We start from the raw sequence: 14,899 nt of genomic DNA, 5'->3' as shown, positions 1-14,899 counted from the left end.
TAGGAGGTTTTAGAGATTACATAAATAAAATTTGAGATTTTTGAGATGAAGAAAATTATTTTTAATCTTAACATGAAATCACTTTCACACAGACTATTCAAAACAAATACTCGATATATTCAAGGACAAATCTTTTTTTTTAGCTTATTTAATATACTTCACTAAAAAATATGATTTTTTGTATGTGAAAGACTTATAATATTTACTTAAAGACTGCCACATTTTGTGAAGATATACATACTATAATAAAAGTTAGTATTATCAAATCTGTAAAGACTTTAAACTAGTACAATGAGGTTATGTGGTTGGTCAAATCAACCAAGCTCATGTTGAGAGAGATAAGTCAACTAGTGAGTTCAGCATTGTAAATTTTGAATTTCTGTTTATGGTGAAGTAATAGAGATATGAAAAGTACTATATGTACAAGAGAAGTTAACAAGTAAATGAATGTTAGCATTATTTATGAACTGAGGCCTATCCTTAGGTTACATGAAAATTTTAAAAGTTGTTCTTGTAGAACTTGTTAATGGATAAATCAAATGTTTTCATTATTATTAAGTAGATTGGACTGTGTTCTTCTTTTTTACAGAATAATCCCAAAAGAACCCACCCAACAATGGAAACCATTACAATATTAATTTTTGTTTTGGTTTGATTACTAACCCTGACTTTGTGATGTGTTTCTCTCTCTCTGTACAGTAATTGTTATAATACTTTTTATGCCCCTTTCCAGATCCACAGATTCCTCAAGAATATGACTCACCTGCAATGTTGACAGAGTCGGGACATCTTCTCATGCCCGATGTTGGCTATCACAGCTTACTACAAACATCACAGGTTCAGGACCTAGATACCAGTTGCTTCTACTCTGTAACCACCACTAGCTCTCGTCGTGGAGCCAAACGGAAGCGTCTTTCTTGTGAAAGTTATGAAGTTGGTAGTAAAAGACGATCAGCTAGAGTAAGATTGAACACTTTGTTTTACTGCTAAATAATAATATAATATAATAATATATTTATTTTAAAGAATTATCTGATATCCATGTTAATAAACATCATTTTACCAATATATTTTAATTCAGGTCTAACACAACCACCTTTCCTTTAACTCACTTGACACTAGTTTAAATCTTAGAGTACAAAACCTACAACATTAAAATAAATCAATTAACATTTTTGTACAAAAACGATGTATTGTTAAACTTATTATTTTTTATTAAAAATCATAAAATATTTGTCACACCAGGATAAAATTTGTATGACCTCCTAGATAGATCAAGTTTATCAAATTGGAGGGATGTCACTGATATCCTTTCATTTACTCCTTCTTTGGAAGTACTTAACCAAAGTGCATGAAACTTAGAAAATCTCACTAAATAGAATCCAGTTTTGACTTGAAAAAAATTCATATAATTTGATCTAGCTCTTTTATCAATTATCTTTTGAAATTTTCAAAATTTTGTTGAAACAGTTTTGAAAAAATGTGGAAAATACTTTTTTATTTTAGAATTACAATTTGTTATTGATGATCATAAAATTCCATTATATATATCCGGGCAGTTTTATCTTGATTGATGTTCATTAGTGTGTTTTTTAATTCATTCTTTTGTCATTTGCAGTAGTCATCACTTTAGCATATAAATTGTAAAAGAAAATGATTTATCAGTGACCACAAAACTTGATCTTTTAAAATGGCATCAGGTTCGACTAAGTAACAGTATTTTGGCTAAAATTATTCTTGGTTTAGACAAGTTTATATTTAATAAATATAGTTCCTTTTCTATAAATGATGATAAGTTATTTTACTGTGAATTATTTGTATAGGATAAACTTAACTGAAGAAGCGTGTTGTTGGTCTCTTGTACCAACACAGTATACTGAAGAAGTAATATTGATTATAATTCTACATTTATGAAGCATACCTTCAAGAAATGTGACAAAATTTTAGTCAACAGTACAAATCTGTTGTACCCCAAAAATCAGCTATGTAATTAAATATTTTGTACTAAAGATATGACTGTGAAATTACAAAGTCAGTCTGATTCAGACTCTGGCAAGTCAAGAGTGCAAGGTGATGTTTATGTGAAGAATAAAGATACTTTTGTCCATTGCACAGTTTGCAAATTGCACTTGTATAATCTCTTCAACCTCCTAAAGCATATCTAAAGTTTTGTTTTACTATCCTTGTATATTGTATCTGGTATTTTCTGTAACACAAACTGTTGCAAAATCAGCAGTGTAGGGTAACATAAAATGTTGATAACTCTGACATAAAATGCATAATATCATGTTGAAAGGCACTCTACTCTGTATGAGGTCAAGCATGCACACTTTGACCCCAACCAGTAACATAGAGTTAACAATAATATTCAATAAATAAGCATTTAAGTCATCATAATATTTTGCAGTGCATACCATATTTGTTAAACCTAACTAAGCTTACTTGATGTCTTGTCATAGAAGAACATTTCTGTAACTTTCAGATATATAAAGGTTGACAAGAAAACATTTTCAGGAACAAGAAGAACTTGTAAAGAAACTATAAAAAAATAGCACACAACTGTTGAAACAATTCAATAGTAATTTTCCTAAAAATAGTGATGAATAAATATAAAATGTACAGTTAACCCAATCCCTTGGATCAGAACTTACATGCAATATAATTTTTTAAGTGGGCTGTTTACAACCATCTTTTGTCATTCCATGTCATTTTAATAAGGAAAATTGCATTGTGTTTGTTTTTAACTAAAGAAGACTGACCACAATTCATTGTTGGCAAAAATGTTTTGTTTTAGATGTAATTGGTGTATTCAACACACTAGAGAACTAAGGTTTGCTAAGTAGCCATGGAAGATTTTTCTGCTGGATGCCACTATCCTTGTCATTTTACTGAGCACAACAAAAAGCCACAAAGGGGAAATATTCAATTAGATTCAAATTAATTAATTAGATGTGGTACAATAAAATCATGCATGTATAAAATATTCTCATGAAAAAAAAAATATATATAAACTGAAAAAAAAAATACTCAAACACGTTCCTCTCTTTGTGTGTTTTATCCATTTATGGGCCTACCTTTGATGAAATATATTTTCTTTATCAGCCAAAGGAGGAAACCCAAATTTTTTTCATTAAATTCCCTCACAAAAAGAAACATTTTCATTCTTAATAAGTTTTGTTTTCTAAGATTGACTGTTCAGCAGATACAAAGACTGGTGGATTTTGATATAAAATTTCTGGAATTGCTAAAAATCTATAATTTTCCTGTAATGTATGTATTGTACTATTGATATAAAATTCTTTTTTTCTGCCATTAACTGTTCAAAAGATACAGTGCATGACAGACATTTGGCTTTTATATATATAACTTCTTAGAACTTGTTTCTTCCTAAGTTTTCTAAACCTCCTGTTATATTTCTTTGCTCACAGTTGCAAATGGTCTGTTTAGTCTCATCCCTATGAAACAATAAATTAATGCTCACATCACTTTATTCATCATAGATTGACATAAATAATTTGTCTGCTCTATCCATTAGTATTTAAAATTTGTCTAGCTATTTTCATTGCTGAGTTTCATTAGTAGTTGTTTAGGTAGCATGTTGTGACATCATAAAAGGCTGAGAACAAAGGGCTATAATAATAAATGTAGTGAACAAAATAGGAAAATTACATAAGAAACAAGACATGTTTTCAAAGGATGACAGTTTTGTGTCAGATGTAATTCTATGCTTTGGGATGGTTAGAAAATTTTTAAATAAAAATCTAAGTGCAATGTTTATAAGCAAGACTCCTTGGAGCTACACAGAAATGAAATTCAACATTTTTTATATATATCTTTCTCTGAGAATATTATACTAAATAAATCTTACAAAATGAAAAATATCAATTCTAAAACATGTTTGAATAAAAAATTGTTGAAACAGAGTTAAAATTAATATTTTTACTTAAATTTTGAAATTTAATATGCATGTATCTTTTATTTACATTATGAATTTCCCATACTTATTGCAAATAAAGTTGCTAATAGCTTAAAACAAATTTACTATGCTGTAATGTTGAGCATAGATTTTTCTAGAGAGCGGTTACATAAGTGATGAATGTTAGTTCATAAATTATCTATTTTTTATCAACTCAGTGCCATATATCTGCTTATTCAACAAAAATCTGTACCATGATGCACATGAGAATCATGGCACTATAGATAAAAAATTTAATGAGTGCTGCATGATGCACATGTGCATCATCTATTTTTCTTTATATCTTTTCATTGTTTTGGGGTATGTTTGGAATATACAAGAAAAGTAAATTAGAGTCATGGGAATATTGTATTTGAATGTCCCATGTTCAGCAACAACCCACCCCCAAATAAACTGTTAGCTCATCAGCAGTAATATCCTTTCATTGTATAATGCATGAATTTTCATAGGCTCCATAAGGAAATAATTCCTCAGCATATGCATTTGTTTCAATAACTAAAAGGTTGAATAACTCCTCTTGAACAAACAAAGAGAAAAAATGGAATGTCAACTTTTAACCCTGGAATTCTAGTAAATTGTAATTTTTTTCATTGTTGATGAATCATCACTTCACATAGCCATACCAACATCAGTAGGCCTGCTATTGTCACTAGGCCTAGCAATAATATAAAGCTTGATGTTTTCAGTTTTAACTAATGATTCATTCCAGACATTGAAAGAATTTGATTCCTCATTATCAATGTCACTTTCTTCAGTTGGAAAATACTTGTTCTAACTTTCCGAGGAAGACAAATTCTCCAAATTGACTAATAAATCCAATAATTCTTCACCATAAAAGTTTATATAGAGCTTTAAATTCTTCCTTCTTAGAAAAAGCTTTGAAGGAGAACTATTTTTATCCATTTTATAAAAGCCAACCAGAAAATATTCATACATAAAACAAAATTACAATCAAGTGAAATTTCTATGAGAGGAGACTTTTACATGAGTACCGTCACAGCAGAAGTGACTTCTAACGCACACCAACTCCAATAAAATACATATGCCTCAATGTTTTAGTTGACACGTGTGTTGGCAGCACTGGCTAACATACCCTGGGATGCGCATGTGTATCCAGTGGCAGTGAGTGTGTGTTCAACTTTTGATGACCCTCAATAATGCCAAAAGCAACTCATTCCATAGGTCAATAACTAGAACCTGTTCTATTAAACTTGTGTCCTGTCATCATATTATTTTCAAAATATATCACAAAAAATCAGAGGCATTTATCCTACAGATTGCCATATAATCTTGCAAACTTAAATAAGATCTTTTCTTATTTATCCTCTTTTTGAAAGATAAAACAGGTTGAGATCCTAACCTATAAATGTAAAAACAACCTTTTCATCCCTAGAATCATCTTAGCACCCCTCCCATGAACCCTGGTCAATAAGTCAATATTCTTTCTTAGATAATGTGACTAAAATTGTCCACAGTATTTCAAATGAGGCTTAACCCTTTCCATATGGGTTCCCTTTTGTGTGCAAATTGCAACCTTTTTTACAGAGTTACATTCAAAATTTTGTTAAACTGCTTTATTGTCAATATATACTAATCAGCTTGGCATCAAAATGTATATAATAAATCAAATATTAATATTATATAAGTTTTTAATTTTGCAAGGAAATGTTAAAAATGCCCTCTATCTCTCATAGTGTGAGAATTGTGACATTTGTTCCCTAGGTCTTCCTTATTCTGTAATTTATTTACCACTCCCTCCAAGAAGAAGAAATTTAACGTAACTTAGTTATTATTCGGGCAAAGCTTAATTTTTATAGCTTTCAATCTTCTTTGTTTAAGGAAGCATATACTATAAAATCAGACCCACTTGTTACACCCACCTGTCACATTCTCTCTTTCACACATTTCCAATAGTTCTTTCTGATGTTTAATACTATATTATTTAAAGCCACTAGAAAGCCAAAGTTTTAATCTATCAAATGGCATATTATTTTCCATTATTTTTTTGTACAGCAAGTTGTGTATTTTGCTTCTAGTTTGAAACTTTATTTCCAAGGGGAACACATTGATAAGCTTAACTGAATTTGTAAAGGCTCTTATCATATAGTTAGAAAGGCAGAAAAATTATGATAGTTACATTGCATTGTTTGCTTTGTGCACATTATTCTGTGTTCTTAGATGCATTATTTAATTGAATGAAATTTATTCAGTGTAGTAGTACCATTAGTATAAAAAAGTAGGCTAAAGTTCCTTCAACAGAAAAATAAAAGAGGACCTATGTAAGTACCATATTTCTTGTTTCATCATTATTTACTATTATAAAAGTAAGTAAAATGTCAAAAATGATAAATTTATTAGGTTAGATTTGGTAAGATAATGAAAAAATAAAATAAAATTCTTCATGAGGTATGCTCGAGAGCAGCTCATACATTATATAATTCAATACAATAATGTGAGCTGCACATTTTCCAAGTGATGTACAATTGTGTGGTGAGATTATAAGTTACAGACATGGTTCAAAGGTGAATATAACAATAAAATTAAGTAAAAAAGATATATATAGTTATGAGCTTGAAGCTATTTAGGATAAATAATTGTGATTTCCTATTACAAGTTGCAGCCATTATAGAAAGAGAAAAATGCATGATATTTATTTATGAGTTTTTGATATTATGCAGTTGAAAGTTGATAATTTTCAGATGAAGAAAAGTATTTTTAATCTTAGCATAAAAATCTCTTTGCACTTGGAGCAGTCAACACTCTGAGTGAGTTTGACTCCATATATTCACAGAAAAAGTTTTAGTAAAAATACTTAATTAGAAATCTGATTTTTTGTATACAAAAGACTTGTAATGTTTACTGATAGTCTGCAAAATTTTGTGAAGATATGCATACATTATTGGCCTGGCATGGCCAGATGGTTAGAGTGCTCGACTCGCAATCTGTGGGTCACGGGTTCAAATCCCCGTCACACCAAACATGCTCACCCTTTCAGCCGTGGGGGTGTTATAATGTGATGGTCAATCCCACTATTCGTTGGTAAAAGAGTAGCCCAAGAGTTGGTGGTGGGTGGTGATGACCAGTTGCCTTCCCTCTAGCCTTACACTGCTAAATTAGGGACGGCTAGCACAGATAGCCCTCGTGTAGCTTTGTGCGAAATTCAAAACAAACGTACATTACCAAAAGTTATAATATGCCAAATCTCATGGTTACTTTGGTTGTTACAAATTAGGTGCAATGATTCTCTCTTGTATGGAAAGAGTTAACTGGTTATTTGTATATAGATAATTATCTATTTTTGCTTGTGATCAGTATATCTATAAATACACACTAAAAACCTATTGGCTTTACTACTACCAGCAGAGCACAGCTTCGTTGGCTTGAGTGACTTATCCACCACTATGCTAAGATCCTCATTTTCACTCACACTATTGAGTTGGTTCTCATCTACATTAAAGATGTAGTGATCCAAATTATAACCTAAATGCATTACCTTGCACTTAATATTATTAAAGATCATTTGCTAAATATTTGTTCAACTTTCCAATTGATCCTAGCTAGTCTATGATACCTCATTCAATGCAGCTAGATATATCCTAAAGTTTATTGTCATCAGCAGACTTTTTCAAATTACTAATTATGCCCCTATCGATATCTTTAGTATAAGTAAGAAAAAGCAAAGGTCCAAGCATTGACTGTTGTGGTACTCCACTAGTAACAAGGGTCTACTTTCACAGGACCCAAATAATTAAAAACCAATATTTCTTCAACCCATATACCATTGTGAGTTTCTTAGTTAAGTTTTTGTGTGGTACCAAAAGCTTTTTTGAAAATCTTAAGTACATCCAAGTCTATACCCTTTTCTTCATCCAGATAAGGTTCTCAAAGAAACATTTCAGCTTAGCAAGGCTAAGTTTGCTTTTGGGGAATCCATGTTGGCTTCCATTGATAATATCATATTTTATCATATGATTTTGTAAATCTTCTTTTATTGGACCCTCTACCATTTTTCCCACTATAGCTATAGAAGTAAGATTAACTGGCCTTTTATTTCCAGCAGCAACTGTTCAAATAGGAGTAAAATAAGCAACTGTAGAATCCCCACTTTCTGTTGGCTTACCAAAAATGAAAGAGAGAGGCTCACATACTTCCTTTGAAACCTTGGGTTTTGGTTGCCAGCACTAAATTATATTAAATCTGAATTTAGTAAATTTTGATAAGAAGTAAGATAGTTTTTTCCCAAAAACCTAATATATATGCACCTCTTTTTTTTCTTTCTTTTTTCTCAGTTGATATGCTGTTGTTCTCATGTTTGAAAAATAAATTATCTAATTGTTTTTGATCACATACATAATCAGTCATTACCATATTTCTAGGTTCGCAACACTACAAAGAAACCACAGGATCATGTAAATTATCAGGAGCTGATACAAAAGTTTTTACCAACTCGATTAATGTAAGTTTCTCCACAATTAGTGGGTTTTTTCCCATCCTCAATGACTTGGAATGATGTTAGAGTTATTAATTTCCATATATTAATGTGAAATATTCTATATAAAAGTTGTTAAAATAACTTTTCAATCATTATTTGGTGCAAAGAATTATCATTAGGTATTAGAAATGTATATTTTTTCAAGTAAAGTTAATGTTATGATGGCTTTCTTATGTGAATTAACTAAAAAAAGTTTTATGTTATCAATAGTTCAATTATCATAATCTTAAATATTATAGTAAGTTAATAAATTTTATGGTTTCTTAAAAGTGAAGTTTGAAAATTAATATTACTAATTTTAACTGTCAGTAGAAGAAAAGTACAGTTGATGGATTTAGGCATATAAACCTAAAATATTTAACTACAATTTAGTAAATTTTGTGTCATATGCTCCTTACCTGAGCAAAAGTTACAGTTTTACAGGTACGTATACTAAGTGATTAAGTTACTGTAATGCCATGGTGTAAACTAGGCTTAGCATTTGTGGTTTTTCTTATGTAATTTTGATTGCACCTTTGAAAAAACTTCAAATGAGTCTAATTGAAATATTTAACCTCTGGACTAGTAGCAAGAGAATTTAATGTTTTAAAGCTTATTATGCTACACATATGTAGCATTTTTCATCCTAGTTTTAAATACTAGTATTACATATTCTTGTAAACTGAATAAAGCAGTAGTTTTTGATATATTCTGAACCAACAAAGAAGTTAAGAAAATTTAAGAACTCTAAATTTCTAGGCTTTATGCTTTTTTCATGGTATTTTTTCCTCCAGTATTTAATACCTGCCTGTTTACTATAGTATTTAATATCTAGATATCAGTTAGCCTATAGCATTTCTTAGTAAAAAAGGTATAGCTTAAAATTTCCTTTTAGTAGATCAAAATATATTAATAGATATTTTGCCATAATTCACTACTTGTTTGTAAATAATGTTTATATAACTATCATAAGAGCTGCATTAACCATGGCACAGTTGTGCCAGGACCTCAAGTGGTGAGGGGCCCCTACTGATGATCCAGACCATCAGTTTAATACTTTTTCTTTTTTTGATAAATCTTCATATTTTATCTGTTATTTGTTCTATTCTTACTCAATACAGGCTAGATCAATTTGACTGACCTCATAACCACCATACAAAAATACAAAATAAACCAAAATTACCATTTTTTTTTCTAGAATTACTTCAAATTATTCTGTGCACTGCTGGATGGGACAAAGTAATAGCATAAAAACTGTGGATTCAAAATTAAACAATAATTTAGAAAATGAAATAGGATATTGGCAGGAGGTATTGCGTCAAGTTGTTGAATGTCTAAAATTTGTGTGTGGAAGAGGATTAGCACTTAGAAGAGATTGAAGATTTCAACTTTTTAGCTGCATTAGAATTTGCAGCTAAAATCGATCCATTTTTGGCTAAGCACCATGAACTGCATGGAAATAAAGGCAGGAGAGTTACCTCGTATTTATTCTCCACAGTTTATGAAAAAATTATTATTTTAATGACTAATAAAATTTATAAGACAATTGCTGATGAAATTTGCGATGCTAAATACTTTTCAATTTTGTAGATTCCTCACCCTATGTCTCACACTCAGATCAGTTAGCTATAATAATGCGATACGTGGACGAGGAAGGTGATACACAGGAGTGTTTTGTTGGTTATGATTCTTTAAGGGGGCATGCAAGAAAATTAATGGCTGAAGTTGTCTTAGAAAAATGAAATAAGATGGAAATTGACATTCAAAATGCACATGGTCAATCATATCATAATGCGACAAATATGTCCGGTAAATATAATGGCCTACAAGAGCATTTCAAAAACATAAACCAATATATTGATTACATCTCTTGTGCAGCATATTCATTAAATGTTGTAGGTGTGAATGCAGTGGAAAGTTGTGAATGTGCATCAATTTTTTTAATTTTCTTCAAACTCTACAATTTTTATGCTTCTTCAACCAAGTGATGATGGAAGGCCAATTACTCTTAAGAACTAAGTGGAACAAGATGGTCAGCCAGATCAGTTTCAACAAAAATTCTGTATGAAAACTATGACAGAATTTATACCAACCTTGAAGATTTATCTAAGGATATTGATGCAGGGCAAACATTAAGAAATGAAACTATGCTTTGATGAATAAAATGAGAATGTTAGATATTGCTTTTATGACAGTGTTTTGGTATACAATTCTTTGAAGATTTGTTGCTACAAGTGCTAAACTTCAAGAAAAGAGCCATGATTTGTCTACTGCTGTAAAGCATATCAGTTCATTGAAGGAATATGTAAATTCACAATGTGATGAATTTGATAGAATCGAAATTCAAGCTTTCAATTATAGTAGAAGAACAGTTTAAGAGTAAGATTTATAGAAAGAGAAAAAGAAAGCTGGCAAATGATGAGACTTCTGAAGGTGAAACTAGTTTATCTGGAACTGAGAAGTTTCGCATAGAAAATTTTATACCGGTAGTTGACAAGTTACAAATGTGTTTGGAAAATTTGTGTGCCGCATATAAAGTGACTGAAATGAAGTTCAGTTTCCTATCTAATTTCAAAAATTTAAATGAGACTGAAATTTTTGGTGCAGCCAAAAAATTGGGAGACATGTACTCTCCAGATCTAGACATCTCTTTTCCCAATGAAATGGTACAGTTTGCAAAATATTTTGATTGTGAAACACCATACACCCAACAGTGCCTCAAAACAATCAGAAAAAACAAATTCGAATATGTTTTTCCTAATGTTGATGTGGCATTAAGAATATACTTGTGCCTATCTGCCACGAATTGCAGTGCAGAGAGAGCTTTTTCTAAAATGGCTAGTGTAAAAAATGAATTGCATGCTTCAATATTAAAAGAATGCTTAAATGCTCTTTTCTTTGCTCATGATAGAAAAGACATTGCCTAGGCAAATTGATTATAAAGAGGTAATTAGAGATTTTGCTTCTGCCAAAGCAATGAAAAAATTATTTTAGGGTTTTGACATGCTTCTGTAATGTTGTACAATAACTATATTGTTTTTTATATACCTAATTCATTCTTACTTGCCATGTTGTACAAGTAAATAATTATTATTATGATAATTTAATTTTAATATATCATCCTTAAAATTAGATGCATCATATTCTAATTTACTTTGAATAATTAGCTCATATTCTGTAATTAACGTAATATGTATTAATTATAATTAACTTCAAATTTGCTTGTACCCTATTCAAGGGACCTCAGAAAAATAAGTGTGCCAGGGCTTCAAACCACCTTAATGCGGGCTTGACTATCATTAATCAAACTTGCTATAATTTCATTCTACAGCTTTTTTCATTAACCTAAAAACTCCTAAAAGGAACATGATTAGCACTTGTATATTTGGTTTATGATGAATTCTTCGCCACTGAACAGTGCAAAGTCAACAGATTAAAACTTATGTCTGAAAGGATAGGGACCACTCTTTCTGAAGAGAAATATTTATAAAACAAGAATTTGATACATTATATTATTACAAAGCCAAAGGACAAACACTTGAACGAAGGATACTTCACTATTTTTCATGAAAATGGAAAACTTGTTTAGCAGATTGTAAGACAGTAACAGGCTTTGAAACCTCACTCTAGCCAATATGGAGCAATGCCCCCTGGCTAGAAATCTATCTATCTATCTCTACTTGGAAGCATTTAAGGTTTTAAATCAAACAAACCCTGAATGGGCTTGTTAGACAACCAGGGGCACTCAGAAACAGTTGTTTCTCTTCAGCCCTGGCTAGGAAAGAGAACCCTCATATTGAAATTAAATGTATTTCGTACTAACTTCAACAAGATATTAAATAATTTGGATTTGATTAAGGCTCACAAACTTTGAACTACACCTCCAAATCAGTGGCTGTTTTCATGAGAAAGATGACTGAAGTGACTGAAATCACATAATTCCATTTGACTACATACCTATTAAGTCCTTCTATACAGCTTCATTGGACTTTTGAACTTGTGGTCTTGGAAACAAATATCTTATGAATGGTGGAGGATCTGTGAAAAGTTTGCCAAGTGTTGTGTTGTAAAATTGACCCCTTGCCATCCTTTGAAGAAACTTATTTCAGTGTAAATTATTGTGTCATGCAACATACTGAGCAGGATCAATGATTGAGGAAGTAGTCCCAGGAACATGAGATCTGAATCATTATTCTTTAAAAGTGCAATAGCCTTCAATACCCCTACATTTTTTGTGAAAACATGACCACTGAAAAGTTTTGGTGTGATTCAGAAACAACAAACCCAAGTGATCAGTATTACAATATTTTATGTCATATATAAATGACAATGAATTTATTTCTGGCAATTATAAAATTTGTTTTTTAATTCTGGATATTGCTTAAACTTTTCCCCAACTGATTTTTATGAAATTCACATAGTTGTCAAGTAACATTTATTATCAAATTAAATATACACAACATCTAAACTTAGTCTTATGTGAAAAGATTTGATGTCATGAATATTGACATCTGTTAAAAAAAAACTTCATTCTTTAGCATTTCTATGTATTCATATATTTTCTAAAGTATTTCATCATATACTCTTTTAAAAATAATTTCTAGTAAGTCCGTATTTTTTGCTTCTAATCTTATCAATGTTTTCTTTTTATACCATTGGAATATTTAATCAACAGCCTTATACTTTCAATATTTAGGACTTGTATAGAAGATTGTTGGATATACAAGACTGTTTAGTATAGGCATTATCATTTAATTGATCTTGTGAGTTAATATTTCAAGATTGTTTAGTTTTTTCATAACAAGAGAGTTAAAAGAAATTATTTTAAAGACAATAGTTATCACAAGTTTGGTTATGTAACTTGGTAAGAGTCACAAGTTGTGTTTATAATCATTTATGTCGAGGCTATCATATGTTGTGTTTGCAATTTATTGATGTTGAGTCTATAGAAATTTCTAGAGGTCTCAGTGACAAACATATAAATAGCAGTGACCAAATGAGCAGGAGAGGAGTAAAAGTAAAGTCAAGTGAAAGAGAAGTTAGCCATTGTGGAAGTGAATAGCCTTAACAGTTGATATGTTAAAGTGAGATTAACAGTTTTATAAAGATAAGGAGAATAATTTGTCTTGTCAAAGGGTGTTCTGAACTAATTGAACCTGTCTGTGTGGACTTTGATGGAAAGAAGACAATTATTGGAAGTTCAGGATACAACTGTGGTAACCCACGAGGCAACATAAGTGAATTATACACTGATGCTATTGTGATAAAAGTAGAGAAAAATAGTTATAAATTATACACTGATGCTATTGTGAAAAAAGTAGAGAAAAATAGTTCGGCTTGTCAACTGGATTCTAAAGCAATTGAATTAGCCTAAGTGGACTTTTGTCAAGAAGAAGAGAACTGTATAATGTTTAAGATACAACTGTGATCTCCATAATGTAAAGAAATTTTGTTTATCTTGTTTGGACTTTATTATTTTAAAACAACTGGAGTACGTGCTGTCCATTTATTGTTCAAGTTTATTGGCAACAAGTCACAGACATCTACTGTAGAAGAATCCTTATCCCACACCCATGTGTATATATATATATATATACTTAAAACTCTGATAAACATACTAAAACAATATAGCACAAGCTTTGTTTTATCAACTTCACTGTTGAATTTATGAATATAAGAAGATATAGCTTGTAGTCAAACCTATATTATTTATAATATTAAAATAAATTGACAGGTAAGCAATTCCTCATACGTAAAGTTATTTCTTTTGTATATGTTTTCACTTTGTAGATTGCAACATGTATGGTTTTAATATTTGTAAAAACAACAAGTTTATAAAATCATTTTATTTTTGATAATCTGGTATGATAAAATCTTTTATTTTGTGCTAGAATAAAAGAACGGGCCATTTTAGTATTGAAACAAGCTAAATGAAGCACATGATTTTGTTATGTATATAAAGAATTATTATACCAGAGTCTCTATAGCTGAAACATAAACCATGTTCTCTTGATATATATATAGAAGGTATTTCAAGTTAGAAATATTTTTTTTTATCAGATGCTTAAACAAAGCAAATAAAATAACACTAAAAGTGAAATTACTAATTTTAATATATAGTATCATTAAATATTGTTATACCAGTTACTTTGAATAACCATTTCTAATGAGATGCTAAGATGTTGATGCAATATTAACAACTTTTCCATTAAGAATTGTAATTGATTGATATAACTGATTAAATGGGACATTAAGGAAATAAAATTATAGATTAACTATTTGTTTTTGTTCAATTTACTGTAGCCGTTGTGGATGTTTGATGTAAAATACCCATTGTATTGACTTTCTTAGTTTCTTTTCATCTAAAAGTTTAAATGACCATGTCTTGTATATTTGTAAAGAAAATATTGAAATTCTGTGATTTTGATTATTTTATGATTTATGTTCCCCCC

The 14,899-nt window shown here is 30.3% G+C and overlaps 1 protein-coding gene across 3 annotated transcripts in view; it reads left to right on the top strand.

The window, feature by feature from the left end:
- The window catches only part of LOC106459791 (calcineurin-binding protein cabin-1-like), a 115,028-nt gene that overhangs the window by 21,390 nt on the left and 78,739 nt on the right, over positions 1-14,899 (top strand). For all 3 annotated transcript variants that reach the window (XM_022386338.1, XM_013919451.2, XM_022386339.1), the window contains exon 12: positions 734-960. In XM_022386338.1, coding sequence (XP_022242046.1) covers positions 734-960 — 227 coding nt within the window. The remainder of the gene's footprint in view (positions 1-733; positions 961-14,899) is intronic.

This window comes from Limulus polyphemus, unplaced genomic scaffold (assembly GCF_000517525.1).
Source record: "Limulus polyphemus unplaced genomic scaffold, Limulus_polyphemus-2.1.2 Scaffold661, whole genome shotgun sequence".
Lineage (NCBI taxonomy): Eukaryota > Metazoa > Arthropoda > Merostomata > Xiphosura > Limulidae > Limulus > Limulus polyphemus.
Note: the sequence above shows the minus strand (reverse complement) of the source record. Positions and strands in the feature narration are given on the sequence as shown.